A 20,234-nucleotide genomic window follows, 5' to 3' on the forward strand; every position below is an offset into this window, starting at 1 on the left:
CACACACACACACACACACACACACACACACACACACACACACACACGACATGAACAAGAACACCACCCTTCCCCTCCTCGCTCTGTCACACCTTAAAAACCCAATTATACACGCTTCCTCCCTTTTCCTCTTCTTTCCTTCTCTCCCTTTCCCTTCGTTCTTGCCATCACCACACTCATCTGGAGGGACCACAAGGAAAACAAGGGAGAAAGACGAGAAGGCAGAACAGGAGCCCAAAATAGAGGAGATGGGAGAGGGTAAAACTGGGAACAGACGTGAGGAAGGAAAGGAGATGAGGGGCCAAGATGTGAGCTGAGTAGATTGGAAAAGTGGCTGATAGCACGAGACAAAAAGGAGAGGAGGAGAGGAGGGAACAGAACAAGAGGAGAGGAGTGGAGATAGCGTTAATTGCCAGGCCAGTATTAGTGCTGGGTTGACAGATTCTTGTTGAGAGAGGTGCTGATTGGATGATAATGATGCTGACTTCAAGACTGCTCCATTGCTGACCCAATGGAAACAGAGGGAGAGGAGGAGTTAGTATGCAAGTATATAAAGATGGACAAAATGAAACAGAATGATGAGTGAATAAAAAAGAAAGAAAGAAATGAACACAGTCCTCAAATAGAAACTTGAGAAAATGTGTGTTATTGTGGTGTTGCAATCACACTGTTGAACTGTGGGTCCCAAAACATTTACACACACACACACACACACACACACACACACACACACACACACACACACACACACACACACACACACACAAATATTCTGGGCAGGCATCCACAGTGTACCAAAGCTTTGTGCCTCACTATTGCTTCCTCCTAATTAAAGTCCTAATCCCCAACTAACTCTTCATGGCCAGAATAGGCCTAAACTAGACTTCTGAACAATGTCCTCACACCAAGAGAACAAAAAACATGAATTTGACTTCTCCCTAAGGATCCCCTGGAATCACTTGCAATTGACAGGAAAATCTCAGATTATTCACAGTAGCTGAGAGACAAAAAGCATGACCTCCGCCTCAGGCACACACAGCCAAGGTTGCTGACCTGAATAAGCATTACACTACAATGTGGTCGGGTATCAGGGATGTCAACAAGTAACATAACAATCACTAATGTGAGCAGAACAGATGCCTTTCGATGACTAAGTGTCCTTGATAATAGTACATGTGTTGCAACACAATGCAGGAAAATATAAGAAGAATTTAGTACCTTTTAAAGGAGAGAAAATCTAGATCTTTCTCACCATGAGGAATTCAGACACACTCTACCTTGTTGATACAGTGGTTGCTGATCCTGGATTGTGCCCTCACTAAGATTGCAGAGCAAAACAACTGCGTTTTGGACTATCCCACTGATAACGTTACTTCTATTGGCCTAGAAAAACAGGAGACAGACACAGGATAAGTAAATTACAGGTTTGCTTATAACATTTCACAATTAACCCAAAACAGCTAATATCTAACATGGTTTTGTCATCATTTTGTTATTTATACTGCATATACTGTCTTGAGAACACAGTTAATTATTTAATAAAGTAGTGGATTGTTTTATTAAAAAAGGTGCCTTTATTTATTTGTTTTTAAAGACTGAAAGTGTAATCTTCACCTCCCTCTTACCCATCCTATTTACTCCTCTTACTTCATCTTTCTCCTCTTTTCAAAATATTCTCTCCTCCCTCCTACAGTAATTCACTTCTCCTTCCCCCTTCTGCCCCCACTTCACTATTTGATCCTCTCTGAGATACACCAGCTCTGCCTGCAGGGTTGGTGCACATCGGTGTGATCTGTGTACGTGGTGATTAGCCTGGCTAGTACTCATCATGTGCAATTGCCTGCGGCTGGAGACAATGACATCAGTTTGTGCTGAGGACAAACTGCCTGTCAGGAGCCACAAATGACAAAGCTAATCTATTTTGATCTTTAAAGACAAAAAAGCTATAAAAATACTGCACTGTACTGTACGTTCTCACTAAAAGCATAAAGCTGACAATGGACAGTGAGGAACGGCAAACCAAAGTTTAACTTGGACCTTGCACATGAAGGGATAAGTATCTGACTTGCATAAGCGGTGTAGCTGCACTGTGAACACTTTCAGCCAGGCAGGATTTGTTAAAGCATTTACTGCAAGCATTCCCCTCTGATCAGTCTTTTGCCACCTCAGGCACGGCTAACACCCCGTTCAGAGCCGTGGTCTAACCAGCATCCTGAGGTCCTTTCATGTCTGAAGCAGAACTACTACATCATTTAGACAAATACAATTAGGTGAGTTTCTCCATGACAAGTGTGATCACCAGCGACAGGTGTAATCAATCTACATCAGAGAGTTTCAGGGAGTATAAATCAATTCAAATGTGAGCAATATAGACGGCACTAATGGATCCAGACATGACTGGTTCAGGAGACGAGTTAATCAGGCTGTTGGACAGCAGTGTTTAAAATTCTGTATCAGCTAGCTGGGGCTGGACAGGCAGCCATGCAGAACAGAGTTATTGAGTGTGCGCGTTTGTGTGAGTGCATGTGTTTGTGTGAAGCATAAATTAGAGCTGGTTTGGTTGTACTGTGTTGGTGGGTGCATTAAATTGTTCGCATGCAAAAAGGGTCAGGTGAAATGGTTTACTGGAAACACTGTTATGGCTCACTGAGAACAGACGAGTGCCATGTGTTTGCGTGCAAGCCCTTGTACATGATCTTAATAGCAGAGTTCATCTTTCCACTCTATTAGCCGTTCCTCCTCTCTGCTGCTGACCTGCCAGTCAATTACACCAGCCCTCTAATAGGTCAACATTATTCAGACTAATTTACATAAACATTTGAGGGTTAGATGGAAGGAGAGACCAAAAAGAAGGAAACAGACATAATAGACTGAATATAAACAGAATAGAAATGCTACAATAATACAAACTTTGATGAGCTTATTTTAAAATTGCACTGAATTTACTGACCAGTTTGACTGGTAAAGTAATTTAGATACTGGCTTGAAGACTAAATGATGAAACATCACTGCTTTCTTACCATAATGAGCTGAAAGACCATTGGTAGGATCCTACTACGTTTGATCAACCTGAAAAGGAGAAGAAAAAGAGAATATACATTTTAGGTAGCAGCAGAAAAATCAGGGCAAGGAATTAATTTAATGTTTTAAATGTGCTGTTCAGGCATGCTGTTTGCACACACACACACAAGCAGATAAAAGTGGCTATTTCATCTTCATTAAGGGTGGAGTTCTGGTACAATGACTTCCGTCTAGTACCAGTGGAATTGCGAGAAGAAAAAGAGAAGAAGCGATGTGAGCAGATGAAGTAAAAGCAGGTGAGAGACAAGAGGGAAGGACATGGAAAAAGGTGATGAGAGTTTAAAGCAAGATAAGGTTAGAAAAGATTACATTTTGCAAAGTGGAGGAAAAAGAGGGAAGATTAGAGAAGAGGTGTGAGGTGGAGGAGGTGGAGGAACAAACGAATGAGAGGAAAATGGAAAATAAAAAGGAGTAATGAAAAGCTTGGGGGGAAGGCAAGAGACAGAAGAAGAAAAATGGAGGGAGGGAGGGAGGGAGATGGATGTTTATATTGACAATGACATTCTGTCTACTTCTTGATTGATCTTCTTTAAACCTCAATCAGTTACTGAGTGGGTGGAGTGTCTACATATATGCACGCACATTTTGTTTATGGGTCTTTGTGAATTAGTAAGCAAGAAAGCATTCAGGCAGTAATGTGAATAAAAATAGCAAAAATCAGACAGGTGTTGATATTCTGACGGTAACAAAGCCTGCCCACTGATTTATAAATCTGTCCATGTTCTAACTATGATTTATAGGTTCTCCAGCAGGATCATTCAACCTATGGAAATGTGGATTTAAACTTAAAAAACTGCCCTTTTTTTTTAAATTAGCAAACAAAATGTTCCACTTCATTACAAATATGGGACAGCATTTTATTGGTGTGCTGCTTCTAGAAAGTGAAAACAATGGCTCATTAACCTGGAGGCATTTTCATTAAAACAAACAAACAAACAAACAAAGTCAGATGACTAAGTAAAAAGAACATCTGAACAGCAAAGAATACCAAATGATCATCTCAGGCTGTCCTCAGAGCTCAAGCGTCTTTTTTTTTTTCACCACTTACAGGTAATTTGTACTTATATACTGTCTTCTGTGAGTGTTTGTTCTTTTAGGTTTCCTTGTTCCATCAGATACTGATGTCCTCTCACCTACCTTGTATACAAAGAGCCAGAACAAAGCATGCATGTTTCATGATGATAACATATTCTCTACACCACTGCACGTACTTCCTGGGCATCATGTAACTATTGTTTAATAGTTAACTTTGTGGTTTTAGTTAGTAACATTAGATCCCTTCATGGTTACATTGTTAGATTTACTTTGGTGAATTGAGATATTCTGATGGATGCTGTCATCAGCACCACAAAAGTATAAGCACAGTGTAACTTTATCTTTAGTTGCAGTCACTCAATCTCCATAATCTTTACTGAAAACAATCACTGACTACAGGTGCAGGAAGCTTGAAGAAATGTGAATTTAAGGAACGTAATGGATTGCTGTTGTAGGTTCTCTTTACCTGCCATGGTGATGTATTTTAATGTACAGTTCAACCTTTTAGACATGTGTTAAAGTGTGTGTGTGTGTGTGTGTGTGTGTGTGTGTGTGTGTGTGTGTGTGTGTGTGTGCATTTGTTATTGTTTGGGTCTGATTGTTTGCTTGTAGATGTGATGGATGGCCTCCTATTAGAGAGGTGATAGGCTCAGAGATGAAAGGACAGGCCAGGCCAGCACAACATGATAAACTGGACCACCTTTAAACTACCAGCCATTCATCAGGACACAGGGCGCAACAGCATACAATGAACAGGGTTCAAGAGACAACCTATAATAGGAAAACACAGACGAGACAATGCTGCACTGCATCATCATCACATCACACATTCACTCAACAGCTGTTTCATTAGAGGTAATTCAATAAATACCACAGTATGCGCTTATTAACCTCAGCTCTACTCTAGTTTTATATACTTTATGTCAGCTACACAGCTTTGTAAAGCTAACAAAATTCAAAATGAAACCTTTTTGCACATAAAGAGATGATAAATACAACGAAGTAGATAGCTACAGTCAGGGGCTTATAATTAACAGCACTGACAAATTATCTGATACCATAATGTATTAGTACTTGCCTAGAGAGGACAATTATACTTTTTTCTAATAACTAACTTAAAAAAAGACCTTTTTTTCCCATTTATTTACAGTGGAGAGTAAGACCAGTAAAACAGGCTGTTAGAGGCAATTACAGCGTTTTAGCCTGAGAAAATGGCCACTTTTGTGTTAACAGTTAATGAATCCACTTTACATAGAACAGAGAGATGTTGGTGTCCAATTAACTACTGCAATTTGATATAATGGATTTAGACTCATAGACTGAGTCTATGAGTCCATATTAAAAGGAAAGAACAGGCAGAAAACACGAGTTGTTTAAATATAAAATCTTATCAAAATAAAATCTGTACTGTTAAACTATGACAAATACTACCTCTTTACTTTGTTGATGGGTATGCGTGAAAATACCACATCGACACATATGGCACATATGCTGAAAGGATGCCTTAAAGGAAATTGAAAATCCATGGGCAAACACATATGTAACCACACAGCATGAGGTTCTCCGGCTAAAGGTCATAGTAAATGTAGTTGTTTGAAGGTGTGTCTGGACTGTGATAATGGAGAGAGAGACAGCAGGCTGCCTTCCCAACGTTAATGTCCCCAATTTACCATCTAATTACTGCTCGGCTGGCTTCATAGCCACACTTATCTAACCAAGACCCAGGCAATTTAATTTCTGATTGTATAACCGCAGTGATGGAGGGAAAGTTGTGGAGAAAGGGCACAGAGAAAAAGAAAAATGTGGACTAATGTTAATAAATTAGAGATGGTGAGAGAATGAGAGCGAGGGAGGCAGAGAAAAAAAATGTAAAATGTTGTTAATAATGTCAAAGGAAAAGAGTGAGCGCGAAAACAGATGTAGAGGAAAGAGTCCTGACACCAATTTGAAAAGTTCACGTCACTCTACTTGTGTCTAAGAAAAAGGGGGATGAGGAGAGGTGGTGGAAGAGAAGGATGGAGACGAAATGGGGTAATATTACTGATAAGAGAAGTAGGGGCATACTCAGCTGTGAGGACGAACTTTAAACTCTAGGAGTAGAGGAGGATGGGATGGATAGAGATGGAAGGTGACTGGCAGTGATTAGAGATTTGTTGAACTATTATTGCTGGAGAAGATAAAATGTGGAAAGAAGCTGGGATGGAAATGAGGAAACCACAAAACAGAGGCTTAATCATTGTTCCAAATTAATACTTAGTGATTAAAGATGAAGGATTAAATGTAAATCTCTGGATCAACTGCAGCATTTGACCAGGTACATGTCCATGTCCAAATTGTGTTCCACCAATATGAATGACTGCATTTCTAGAGCTAAAATAGAGCATGCCTTACACAGAGTCAACTAAATCTAAAAATGCTGAGAGTATTGTTGAAGTAACAACTACAGTTTACAACATAGTGTTCCTGAGCTGAAATGTATATCTCATAGTGTAAACTGCACATAGTTTTACCGTTTTCCCCTGCTCTTTCCTCCAGTTATCTTCTGAGCCAGGTGACACACATCTAATTATACTTTCTAACCAATTAACACTTCTCCTTTATTCTCAACCCTTCTGGCCTCATCAACATTTTCTTTTCTCCCAAGATTCTCTTTCCTAGTTCCTCCTCCTATCCTTTTCCTGGCACCTTTATCCACTTCCCCTCCTCAATCTTTCTGCCTCCTCTCTATTCACCCACACTTTCTATCCCTGCCAACAGCTGAGACGAGAAGACAGATGACCAGAGAATCAAGACTTACTGACAGCTGCTGTCAAAGCACATCTATCAAACACACATACATCATCATGCACACACATGTGTTTACGCAAGCATTCATGCACGCACGCACGCACACACACACAACATGCACACACAAGTGAGTCATCTCATGGCTAGACAAGGAATCAGCAAATTTCCTGTGCAACAGCAACACATCATTACCACTTTTTATTTGGGTGTCAGATGACTGCTTTTCTGAGCGATGTTTTTTAAATTCCTGCATAGTGAATTACTTCCACATTATGCAGTAGTGAATCTCACTTCAACACGAGCAATAATTTTGTCTTAGTGTCGTATATTTAAAGAACGTGTGTCGCATTTTTAAGCAAAGCTTCTCTGGACTAGCTAGTGTGCCAAGGTATATCAGCACAACATGTCAAGTCTTTACACATCTCAGCTGATACAGCACCTTATGCCTGCCACTAAACTGATTACTAATGTAGAAAATACCGCCTTTAAGGGTGCTCAAAGGGTGTCATTGAATGCAGATCACCAGCAGTGCTGGAGCTGTGAAGGTTTTGTTGCTATTAGCTCTGAATGTGCATCACCTACAACAAGCAAATAATCATTTGTGTATATCTGTGTTCAGGAGTTGGCAAATAAATTACCGCTTATAATACGGAGGAGTGTGTTTGTGTGTGTTTAAGACAGTGAACATTCATCTGTGTGTGTCTGTGTGTGTGTGTCTGTGTGCAGTGTGTGAATGATTCACAGTGCTGAATTGGGAATGAATGGCCTTGGCATTAAAACATTACAGAGTGCCTAAAATGCGCCCGTGTATATTTGTATCTGAACCTGCTAGGACTGCAAAATACTTGCGTGCTACCTATTCTGCGTCTTGGGAAAAAAATAGAGAAGCAGATAATGGATTTAAATGGATGCTAGGAGTATTTTGTAATACTTTCTTTACTATATTACCAGTAAACAACATTATCCTAATAAAGATTACAAGTAAAGTTCATATTAGCAAGGTCACAATGCTTCAACAATCTTTCTTGTCTGTGATTAATTGTGTGTGTGGCTGATGTGTTCACATTACCTGCAGATTTGACTGTTGTGTTCAGTCATTGATACCAACAGTTTGAGTGCATGGAGGGGTATAGGCTCCGGTGCTCGTAGTAGAGTCTCGTACCTAGACATAAACATGTCTGAGTACAACATTTGGCTTTCGAAGTGTTAATAATTAATGCAGTGTTCTGATCATTAGTAAGAGAGAGAAAACTAGAACAGATCTGGAGAGAGGGGTGAAGAAGAGGGGGAGGGGAGAACTAGACTTATAATAGGAGAAGCAGAGAAAAGAACATAGACAGAAGCAGCTAGGGGAGAAACTAGGAGGAAGAAAGGACTGACTTTGAGGAGGAGAAATATTGGTAGAAATAAAAGTGAACAAGCCGTAACCTGTGAGGCTATCATACAAGCATCTTTTTTTGTACTGTGTAGCTATTCTTTGACTTGTGTAAAATGCATTGTCCCCTTTTCATAGATTGAACAGTCACTTGCCAGTTTTCTGTATTTGTAGAAGCATTTTACAAAGTACAACATATTATAAAGTGGATCAACAAATCCACACCATATCATTTATATCTGATATACATCTTCAAAAAAACCCTATTACAACAATTTTTCATTGTTAGACTTCTATACTTCAGTCTCAGACTTTTTAAAGATCAACTCTGAAATCATCTGTTGCAACTGAGCTGTCTTTAACCTGGCACCATCACTAATGAAGCTCTTTTGGTTATAATATTATGTTTATGTAAATTACCTGTGTCGGGTAAGGATTAGGTCAGACTTATTGTCTTGGTTGTAAAATAGTCAACAGAAATTTTACGTTAATGTGAACATAAACACCTTAGCACAAAAGAGTGGGTAGAAATTACTTCAGTATTGTATATTACATATTATTATATCTATCATTTAAACTGACAGTCTGTCATTATTTTGGTTAAGCTGTAGTGATTTTAAAAATGTCATTCAAGGGGAAAGTATCTGTTCCTACAGAGACAGCAAATACAGGAGGAATCTAGAAACACTGAAGCTGCACTTAGAATAAACCAGACCAACCTTGAAAGGAGAGATTCAGTGATACACGAGAGTCCATCCCCTCTTTCCTCTGCCGCCTGTCCTTCCTTCTCATTTCTCTCTTTATTTTCCTCTGTCCTTTCCTCTTTTACCTCAGTATCAACACCATCTTGGACCAGCAGGATTAGACTGAGTTCAGACAACACCCTCAAAACAAACACAGACCACTCCACTGCACCACACACAAAGACAGGAAGAGAGAGTATTATTAGGAGTAAGTGTTTAGAATACTGTGTGTACCATGTTTACATATCTTTGTGGGGACCAAAAATTGCAAGTTTACTATACTTGTGGAGACCAACAGCCCTTATTGGGACAAAATCCAAGTCTCCACAAGTTTGAAGGCATTTTTGAAACTCAAAATGTGGTTTTAGTGTCAGGGTTACAATTATGTTATGGTTAGGTGTAGGCTAATGGTTCATTTTTGATGGTTAGGGTAAGCAGCTAGGGAAAGTATTATGTCAATTAGATTAGATTAGTGTGTCTTGGGGATCGGGGTAGTTAGTGTTAGTTGGACAAGTATATGTCACATGATTTACTTCCATAAATGAAAGGGGACAATGGGTTCTGAGGTGATAATAATATGCATAAACAATTCTGAATAAATTTGCTGAATGGCATTTGAAACTTTAGGATGTCACAAAACTTTAGATTAAGGATTAAAGAATGAACATAGTCTAAGGAAAAATCTAAGACCTAAATCTCTGACTCTACAGGCCTCAGTTTTGCAGCAATAGGACTTTGGTACCCTGCAATCATTGGGTCAACCACGAACTCCTCCTTATACTAAAGTATTTTATCATATCAAGTTATTAAGTCAAATGGAAGGCCGTGTGTCTGACAGATGAAGTTTGGCTGAAACTAGGTCATGCAACAGGACAACGATCTCAAGCACAGCAGCAAATACACAACAGTGGCTGAAAAAGAAAACATCTAAGTGTTGAAGAGGCTCAGTCAAAGTCCAGACCTCAACCTTATTCCTCCATAAGAATGGCAGAGAATGGAAAAGTCATACAGAAAACGATTGCTGCAAGTTAGTGCTGCTAAAGGTGGTTCTACAAGCCTTTGAGTCAGTTGTTGTTGTTTTTCACACGACACTATAAGAAACATTAGACAGCACACATATGTACTATATATACTGTAAGAATACCAACAAGCTTGGAAAAACAACAAAATACCCACATGGAAACGAAATATTTTGAGCTTCAACAAGACAACAAGTAGCACCATTATAATGGCTAACAAAAAACCTTTTACCCTGACAGCTGGCTCTTTTGCATACTGACCCATAAAGTCAAAACTGTAATGACTCATTCAGGTTCCAAAACCCAAAAGAAGCTGTTATTATTGTATTGGTGATATGGTCATTAATAAATGCGGATACCTATATATTTTTTTTAAAGATTACTTTTTGGCATTTCGCTCAGTTGTGGTACAAACATAAGCAATGCTGTATTGCAGTTTTATCTACTTGTATCGCAAGGGAGCTGGCAGTATGCTAGTTTGTTAAATGCTGTAATATTTACAGATCGTTTAGGTAAGTAGTGAACTTTTTCTTCGTGATCTCGTCTCTTTGGAGAATTATTAGAACCCTAACAAACAGGAAACAAGAAGAAAATCACTGCCTGTGACAGGAACTAAAGGTCCCCAGCCATCAGGCTTCTGAACCCGCTCTGCCTCTTTCCCCATTTGCCATTTCTTTCTCTCTCACTCTGACATTAACAATTCTTCCCTCATCTTCTCTCCTTCACACTCTCTTTCCTCAAAAAACTGACCCCACCATTCATACCATTTTTGCTGAAAGCCATTGTTGTCAGAGGAGGCAGGATGGCATCCACGACCTTCAAGAGACATTAACAAACAAACAAAAAATGTTATATGATACTGTATTTGATCCTGGTCACCAAAGAAGCAGGTTGGTTTTAGTATTAAACCTGTAACAAGCTAGAAAAATCTGTTATAATCTAGTGTTTCACAAGTTCAGCTACAAATGATGTCATGGATGTGAAACGACTCAGGTTAAAACACTGAAGTGAAATAAAAATCCACTCCTCTGCTGACGGCTTTTAAGAACAAGGTGTAAATATTAGTTCAGTAATGTCCCATATATTCTAATTTGAGGCAAATGAGGGTATTTATAAACATAATCATGGTGTCCTCTAAACAGCTATAGAGTTAATATTCTGTATAACATCTCTAAAAACAGAGTCTATATTTTTAGATAAAAATGAACAGGAGACGCTGTACTATATTAATTCTGCGAGCATCGACCACAGACCACTGTCACAGAGGATCAAATTACTATGGAAATGCACTGCTGAATGGTTTCTTTGATCAAACAAACACACAGACACGCACGCGTATTTTCACAACTGTCAAAGCTCTTATTTAGGTATGAATCTGTATTGCATGAATTTGCATGATTACTAATATTACCATAGAAACACCACTAATGCTGAGTGAGGATGTGTGAGGTCATTACATTGAAAGCCAGAAGAAAAAAAACTACAAAGGATGTTGTCCACCACTTAATGGTTGGTGTATTACTATCACAACCATCAAAAGACTGCATGGAGCCGTGTGTGTGTGTGTGTGTGTGCGCGTGCGTGCGTGCGTGTGTGTGTGTTGAGACGTGCAGATCTGGGTGCATTCTCTCTGAACTCTGTAACTATGGGCAGTGCGTTCCTCGTATTTATGAAAGCCTTTCTTGTTCACATTTGTCCGTTTTCCTGTCTTTCTCCTAGCTGCTTTTTTAGTGGTGCAGAAAAGAAATCTCATCACTCCAACAGTAACTAAAGAATAATTTGTTGTATAATATAAATATCCAAAGTAATTAAAGTGTCTAATTTGCATTTGAACATGACTAAAGAAAAATAAGTGTTCAGTTAACTTTTTTAAGAACTTACCTTGTTATAAAACAACAGCTGGTTTCAACAACAATCGTACCTGATTGTTACTAACTGCTGTGTACTGTACAGCTGTGTGTTGTGTAGCTATTTAAAATGTATTTTAAAATTATGTTGCAGTCTTTTAGTGAAAACTATTTTTCTATTAATTTTTAAACAGTCTAACAAAAAAAGTAATGAAGTGATCTTTCAAATGCACATTCAAGGCAAAACATCATTCCCAAGTATTTTCAAACAGTATTCAGTTATGGTATGAGAGTTTTTTTAAAGGTCTGCACAGCAATTTAAAATGTCATTTTCCACATCACATAAAATCTGTTTTAACAAAAGAGCAGTTGTGGAGGCAAAACTAACTGCAAACTAGCTTCAAACTGTGACAAGAAATTAGAAACGCAAACAAAGTCAAAAATGAGCGTGTGTCCTTGTCCAGAGGACAATTAAAGCTAATCTGAGTTGGCTGTGGGTAATTAAAGTGTCTTCCTGTGTTATTGACTATCAGTATCCACAGCCTTGCTTTTTGCTCATATCCCCAGTTCCTCAAGTCTTTTCTTTTTTCTCTCTCTCCATCCTGTCAGCTTCCTGCTGCTGTTTTCCACTTCCATATGTCAATAGTCATTAAACACAATCTCATTGTCCCATCCCATCAACATCTCTCTCTCTTTCACGCACACACGCGCACACACACACACACACACACACACACACGAGGTCTGTCGGTTCAATAGTTGATTAGTGTCTCTCCTAATAGTCCACATGCTAACCCTCTGTCCTATGATCACTAATAGACAGGTTTAGTAGACTGGAAGACACACAGTAAACATACCACAGTCCAATTCATATTATTGACAAAGTCTACAGAAATTCATTCTATCCTAGCAAAGCAACTTGCATATTACGTTTTTTTCTAAATGAGAGAAGGGGAAAATCAATGCTGAAAATCTGACAGTTGCAGAAATACAGAATAACAGGATGATGACAGGTTGTCTCCAACGTCCCGTCAGAGGAAATGTACTGACATTTGTTGAATATCACAAGATACCTGTCCTATATCGGTGTACTAAACTATCAGCAGACAGCCAGTCAGTCAGACAGGTAGCCAGTCAAAAACCTACAACAAATGCACACTCAACCATTCATTTAATGGGATATAGAGTTGCATATTTTCTTCCACAGATACTTACATCACTATGATATGGACTGATGAGTGCATGGTGCTGGCTCAGTACTTCCACGATGGACAGAGATGTTCTGATTAAATCTTCACATATTGCTGTAGCTAAAGAAGAATCAAACATAATAATACAAATACTCATGTTCTCAATAAAAACTGACCCATAACTGAATACCTTTTAAGGATAGGCATATATTCTGTTTGTGATTTGCTGATAACATGGCCTTCGAGCGCGGCACTTTATCACAGCACTTGATTCAGGTGCTTGAAGAGTGGCTGAGCCCACACCGCAGCTTGCCTTGTTGGCAGGCATTTGTAATTCAGTGTCATAGCTGTCTTCAAGTGCTGTATCTGACTCTCTCCTTACCATCTCCATGTCAATACAATTCAATATTGACTTGTAAGATAAGCTCGAATTTATAATAATCATTTTAACTACGTTATTTATTCTTTTATCCTTCATTTAACCTGGCAAGTTAAGCAAACACACTGTGCAACTTTAACAAACAATGCAGTACATGAAGCTCTGTAGAATCACAGTATCACAGACTAATCATGTGAAAAGGAATACTACTGCAGATATGGCAAGGGTTGATATCCAGTGATAAAGTATTCATACCTGTAAAGATACTCACCCATAGCACTAGCCAGATTTGTTTCATTGGACTCTACTGAGGCAATGAAGTTCTGTCAAGAGATATTTAAAAACTTGATGTGAGTTTTGCTTTGAAACTGTCAAACATTCAAAGTTTTCCTTATAAAAAGTTAGTTGTGTGAATGTCAGAGACGTTTTAAGAATTTCAGTACTGACAGTAAGAGAGAAAGGCACCACCAGTCTCTGCAATTTGTAAAACTGTAACTACACTGCTGGCTTTAAAATAATTTAGGTTAATTTTATTTATTCTATAATTGAAAAAATATATATAATCAACATGTCTCCTTGTTAGAGTAACAAAATGTGATCAACTAAAAACTTCACTTCACCCTATCTGTTAGTTTTATTATTTGCCTTTAGCATGTGGAGACAGATAATGTGTCAATTTATGACTGGTTACCAAACACTTACCAACAGCAACCCAATTTGAGCCAGAAACTGTCCTGCTACAATGTGAGATCTAAAGACCTGTGAGGAGACAGAAGACACATTTTACAAAGGTAAGTCAAGATAATGTGATCAGGTGACAACTGAGAGTGTTACAAAACAAGCAGGGAGGGAGGTGATGATTTAGGTCTGCCTCGTTTTTATTATTGACTATTTTGGAAAGCCTCCTGACATTTCTTTTAGTGCCATGTACTAAATAAATGAAAACTCTGTGTTCAAAAATAAGAACTGCTGTTTGTCATTTATGAGAAAATCTATGTGAGAAACTGCTAAAGGTTTTAAAACCAAACACTGTGGAGAAGTAATTTTGCTCCATTTACCTGGGATGAAACAAGGTCCAGCACTATGGACAAAGTAGGCAAAGTTTGTTTGAGTTGTTTACTTTGAGCAGTAGTTGGGTGTCTTCTCCCAATCACTCCTCTGAGGGTACACAGAACATCCTCTAAAGAAAGGAGACAAGGCAAGGAGTCGCAAACAGATGAGAAGGAATTTAAGAAGGTGGCTATCATCTATCTTTATTAAGATATATTATATATCATATACTATATTATATTATATTATATTATATACTGGTAAATTTCTCTGGCGTCTTAAACCCTACAAATATATGCGTCTATTTTTCCTAAGTATCACATTTTTTCTTCTAGCACAAGAACCAGAAACAAATCAAGTTTCCATAGTAACCTGACAATGAATTTTGTAGATGTCAGATTTAAAAAAGATCTCAGATGTAGTAATGGTAAGGGAAATCAAAAAAATCAACATGTCAAATGAACTGATTTACAAATTTCTGTACACATGGAGGTGAAAACACAAATGGCAGATGGATAATCATACAGTAGTGTGTGTATTTGTGTGTGTACCCATTATCACTGGTGCGGTGCTGCTCAGATATGCAATCAGTAAATTGAGACACTGAGACAAGTATCCTGATTGGCTGGGGTTCTCTCTGAGAGGAGTGGCTTTGCGGAGGTCTCTCTCCAGGTATATCACAAGTCTAGACAGAAAGAAATATTTTCAGCCCTCTATGTAACATTGCAGATACATCAAGTGTGTTTAATGGTTACCGGTCTTTCGTCTGCTCCATACATTATTAGTTGTTCAGCAGCATGATTAAGTGAGACAGACCCATTAACAAGAACATGAATGCACACAAATTTTAATGCACAGCAGTAAAATTTCGATAGGGTACAAAATAAGGGGGCAAGAAGTCCATGACACACACAATTTAAGAGCATATTTATTCTCATCAGAGTGTGTGTACTGAACAGTAATCAATAATTTTCTCTTTACAAATTCTGAGCAGGGAGAGAAGGTTACCACCACTAACTCATATTCATTACCAGCACATAAACACATGTTTACGTATATCATCTCACGCACGCACACACACGCACACACACACGCACACACACGCACACAGAAAATAAACAGAAAATAAATGGAGAAATTCAGAGGGGTTCGAAGCTTTAGAGTGGATGCAGGGGACCGGTGGATTAAAAATTCTGCATTTTTTTCTCACGTTGTTCCATAAAAGATGATCATCCATGGTCTACAACTATATAGAACAAGAAATAGTTAACTGTTAACCTGTTGTCCAGTGCATTTCTTGAGATTAATTACTTCACTTATTGTTACATTATTTTTGTTTAGTGCAAAGCATTGCAACCTTGAGCCTGGCAACTGAGAAAGACCTTCAGATTACTTATTAAGTTTAATTATTTATAAATTTTACATACATTTTAGCCTGGTTGGTACGACCAAAGTTAAATCTCTGAAAGAAGCAGACATGTTAATGCAATCCTATTTTTATATCATTATTCTAATTTTGTTTTAACTGAATTTTTCTTACAGTCAATGTCATTGTCATGATGTAATGTCATTACAAAAATTATATATTATTTCATCTGCACAGGGCTATTCTTGTTGTACAAAACCAAACCATTAATAACAACAAAGTGTTAATAGCATTTTTAAGTCTCACATTTAACAATTATAATGGAGAACTAGGACTGGTGATGCACAGTAAAGAAGAAATAAACCAAAATGAATCTCTCTGATTGGACGCATAAACATTCTTAAGATGAACACTCTCTCAAAATTTCTTTCTCTTCCAAGCCATTCCTCTCAGCCCTCCAGATGACTTCTTCACTAAGGCAAGAACAATATTCACTCCATTCATTTGGAATAACAGACGAGCCAAACTACGCCTATTGTTAATGTATCTTCCGTATGATAGGGGAGGTCTGGGTATTCCAAACCTCAAATGGTACTACTGGGCTGCCCAACTCTCTACAGCTTTTTGCTGGATTTTAACGACAACCTCATCCTGGGTAAATTTAGAAAGGACAAGCACCCCCTTACCGCTCAGTTCTTGCCTGTACTCAGCAAAATATAAAGATTTGATGAAAGATACATTGAATCCGTTTGTTAAAAATACCATTTGTGTCTGGTTCGATGCACTTAAGTTTAAAAATGAGACACCAGCACTACCCAGTTCTCGCCTATCTGGGGTAATAAGACCTTTGAACCCAGTTAGAAAGATTTGGGTTTTAAAATGTGGGCTGCCAGAGGATTGTGCAAAGTTGCAGACCTATTTGACAAGGACACCCTAATGTGCTTTAATGACTTGACACGGAAATTTGGCATTCCAACTAAACATTTCTTCAAATCAGAAGCTTTATTTCAAACACTCAAAAATCCCTAACACTGCCCACTCTTACCTCATTAGAGGACATAGCAATAAACCATCAGCTGAAGAAGGGCTTAATATCCTGCTTTTATAGCAACCTCAGAGACGGCTCTCAAACGTTCTCAGAAAAAAAACACAGACTTGCATGGTGTCAAGACTTAAAGTGTAGAATAACCACAGAGGAATGGCAAAAAGTCTGCTTGAAAGCCCAAAAACAATCTATAAACACCCAATTTAAACGAATCCAGTATAAATGGCTAATGAGAACATATGTCACCCCAACATTGTTAAACAAATTTGACCCTAAAACTCCAGACATATGTGTTAAATGTGGGGATAAAGGCACACTGATGCATTGCCTATGGGAATGTTCAGAAATTCAAAAGTTTTGGAAAGAGGTTTCAGATGTCATTGCGCGTATTACAAGTGTTAAGCTGAATCCGTGTCCTAAATTATGTATCCTAGGGATTTTCCCCACTGAAAGCCAGCTGAGCAAAGTTCACCAAAAAACTACAATCTACTTCTGTTACAGGTTAAAAAGGAGATGATTTCTTTTTATATACATGCAAAATATAGCATAGCCAAATCATGGAGATCCATTACTAGACCACACTTGAGAACTTGGCTTTTGACATTGTCGAAATCCCTTGTTTGGAAAAACTTACATCTGTGATTAAGGGTAAACATGCTTCCTTTAAAAAGATGTGGGGAAATTTTTGGTCGTTTTTGGAATGTGAGGAGATGACCGACAGTGAACAGATATGGCTGTACCCATTTAACTTTGATTTTTGAAGAGAACCTGGGGAGCTTATGCTGGACTGTTCAATGGAAGGGCAGGAAATGGAGATGTGAAATTAGATGGACTGAAACGGAAGAGGACACAGCTCATTGCTGCAGCCGTTTTGTCGGATGCCTTTCTAACTAACTTGAAATCCTTGGACTAAACTCCCGCCAAAAACCCTGAAGTAACGAACTTAAACCTAATGTCTCACTGTGTTGTACCTGGTCTTTGAGCACTGTCTGTTCCCTTGTTTTTGTGTGGTGTTTTTTTAAACAATATATGGGTATATCTCCATGGGTGAGTGCATATATCTGTATCTGTGTGTTTACGCACACCGTCTATACATGATGAGCATGCATTATTATTATTACACACTCAATTTTTATTTATTTTCTCCTTTATTTCATTTCATTTTATTTTTCTCTGTCTTCCTTGTTTAAAATACTTTTGGAAAAGCAATAAATAAATCTTTGGGAAAAAGGTCTTTGCCGATTTCTTCTATTGGCTGCACTCTTTCGGAGTCATCAGGGTGTATCCATCTGCCTCCATCTCACCCTATTCCTACCATCTTCCACTGTCGCACCAACCATCTGCACATCCTCCTTTACTACACCCATTGGTTTCTCTCTAAGATCCTTCCTCATGTCATCCTCGACTCTCTTTTTCTCCAAAGTGCTCCACCTGAGCTGTCCCTCTGATAAACTAATTTTTGACTTTGTCCATTGTGGTCACTCCCAATAAAATTGTTAGCATCTTCAACTCTGCCTCCTGTCTTTTTACCAGTATCACTATCTCCAAACCATACATGATAGCAGGTCTCACTACCAACTTGTAAACCTTCCCTTTCACTCTTGCTGGTCTCTGTCTTTCACAAATGACCACTGACAATCGTCTCCACCCACTACACCCTCCCTGCACTCTCTTCTTCACCTCTCTTGCGCATTGTCCTTTGGGTGGTTGAACACAGGTATTTAAAATCGTCTACCTTTGCCATCTCCATTTCTTGCAATTTTACCTTTCCATCTGTCTCACTCTCATTCACACACACGTATTCTGTTTTGTTTCTACTGACTTTCATTTCTTTTTTCTCCAGACCATACCTCCACCTCTCCAGGCTCTCTTCCAGCTGCTCCCTACTCTCACTACAGATTACAATGCCATCTGTAGACATCATAGTCCATGGAGACTCCTGCCTGATCTCATCTGACAACCTGTCCATCACCACTGCAAACAAGAAGGGGCTCAGGGGCTATAACTGATGCAATCATGAAGGTTTGTGACTTAGAAACTAAAATAAAATCAGGAACACAGCCTAAGCATATTTTCATCTTGCATCCCATGAGAGGATTTGGACCTACTGTAAAGTAGTTTTTGAGGTATTTCAGCTGGATCAAAGTAGTGGATCGACCAACTTGCAACCTTTTCTTGCAGCCATTTTCCAGATTGCTTCATAAAGAGACACAAACCTGCCGCCTCACTGTTAGTCGCTGTGGGAGACTCACAAAGCACACACACACACCACTGACCCAGCTTTGTGTACATATGCCTCTCCACTGCTGAAAGCCATCACTTTCCACTCTCAATGACAATCTTGACACTTTCTCAATAAGACCCATGCAATTTTATCTCAGAGACAAAAAAAACAAAACAAAAACAGAAGCAATTTTCATGCTACTGAGAAGTTAATTAAACACAACGTGCCTGGGAAAGAATAGGACTGGGGAAAAGATGTGTGTCTCTGTATACGGTTGAATCATGCAGAGTGCTCAGTGGGAGAGAGACAGACAGGTCAACTCTGACAGCTCTAACTCAGCTAAGAGAGGGAGAGCAAGTGCGAAGAAAGAAATAAAGAATGTAAATGCGTATGTGTGTGTGGGGACACTGGAAGGGAGAGAAAAGAAACAGGCAGAGGGAAAACATGAAGAGAAAGCAAGAGGTAAAAAAAATCACATTAACTTCCTTAACAGTCATTGTAAGCTGTGTTCAGGGTTGCAATTGATGTTCTGGCCCTGTGTTTATGTCAGAGTGAATGGTCAAACAGAAACGATCCTAAGTAATCATGGTTCTTCATTTACACTTTCTGTTACTGATTATTTCCAGAGAACACCGACTATATCCTCAAGTATATAGATGTTTATACTTCAGTTGCTACTGTGTTAAGGCAATTAATATAGCAGAATCCAATGTGCTGGAACATTTGGGCCTAAAAGCAAATAAAAAATTAAATGCATTGAAAGAGATTCATGCCACTGCCAATTTAAAAATTGAAAACAACATATTTAAAGAAGGAAATGCTGCTTTATTTTCCACCCTGAGGGAAATTTTATGTTTTGCTTTCCAGGATTTCCTCACACTATACCAGATCTGTTAGAAGATTCCAAAACTTTTATTCCTCACATCCGGCTCATCTTTTCTTGCACAAACTATGTCAATTATAGCCAAAGTTTGGATCAAAAACCAAATCATTGATGTATACAGGGAGTCATAGCTGGACTGGCCATCGGGCATACCGGGCATTTGCCCGGTGGGCCGCTGGCGATTTTTTTTTTTTATGGGCCGATGGATTT

At 38.7% G+C, this 20,234-nt stretch overlaps 1 protein-coding gene across 2 annotated transcripts in view; it reads right to left on the reverse strand.

Moving 5' to 3' along the window:
- ulk4 (unc-51 like kinase 4) overlaps nt 1-20,234 on the reverse strand; it is an 89,242-nt gene that overhangs the window by 26,814 nt on the left and 42,194 nt on the right. For both annotated transcript variants that reach the window (XM_013913371.1, XM_013913370.1), the window contains 10 exons: nt 15,058-15,191; nt 14,515-14,636; nt 14,159-14,215; nt 13,728-13,779; nt 13,103-13,197; nt 10,805-10,856; nt 8,998-9,187; nt 7,973-8,065; nt 3,021-3,069; nt 1,278-1,383 (listed from right to left, as the gene is read on the reverse strand). In XM_013913371.1, coding sequence (XP_013768825.1) covers nt 1,278-1,383; nt 3,021-3,069; nt 7,973-8,065; nt 8,998-9,187; nt 10,805-10,856; nt 13,103-13,197; nt 13,728-13,779; nt 14,159-14,215; nt 14,515-14,636; nt 15,058-15,191 — 950 coding nt within the window. The remainder of the gene's footprint in view (nt 1-1,277; nt 1,384-3,020; nt 3,070-7,972; nt 8,066-8,997; nt 9,188-10,804; nt 10,857-13,102; nt 13,198-13,727; nt 13,780-14,158; nt 14,216-14,514; nt 14,637-15,057; nt 15,192-20,234) is intronic.

This window comes from Pundamilia nyererei, unplaced genomic scaffold (assembly GCF_000239375.1).
Source record: "Pundamilia nyererei isolate P.nyererei 1_Seehausen unplaced genomic scaffold, PunNye1.0 scaffold00128, whole genome shotgun sequence".
Lineage (NCBI taxonomy): Eukaryota > Metazoa > Chordata > Actinopteri > Cichliformes > Cichlidae > Pundamilia > Pundamilia nyererei.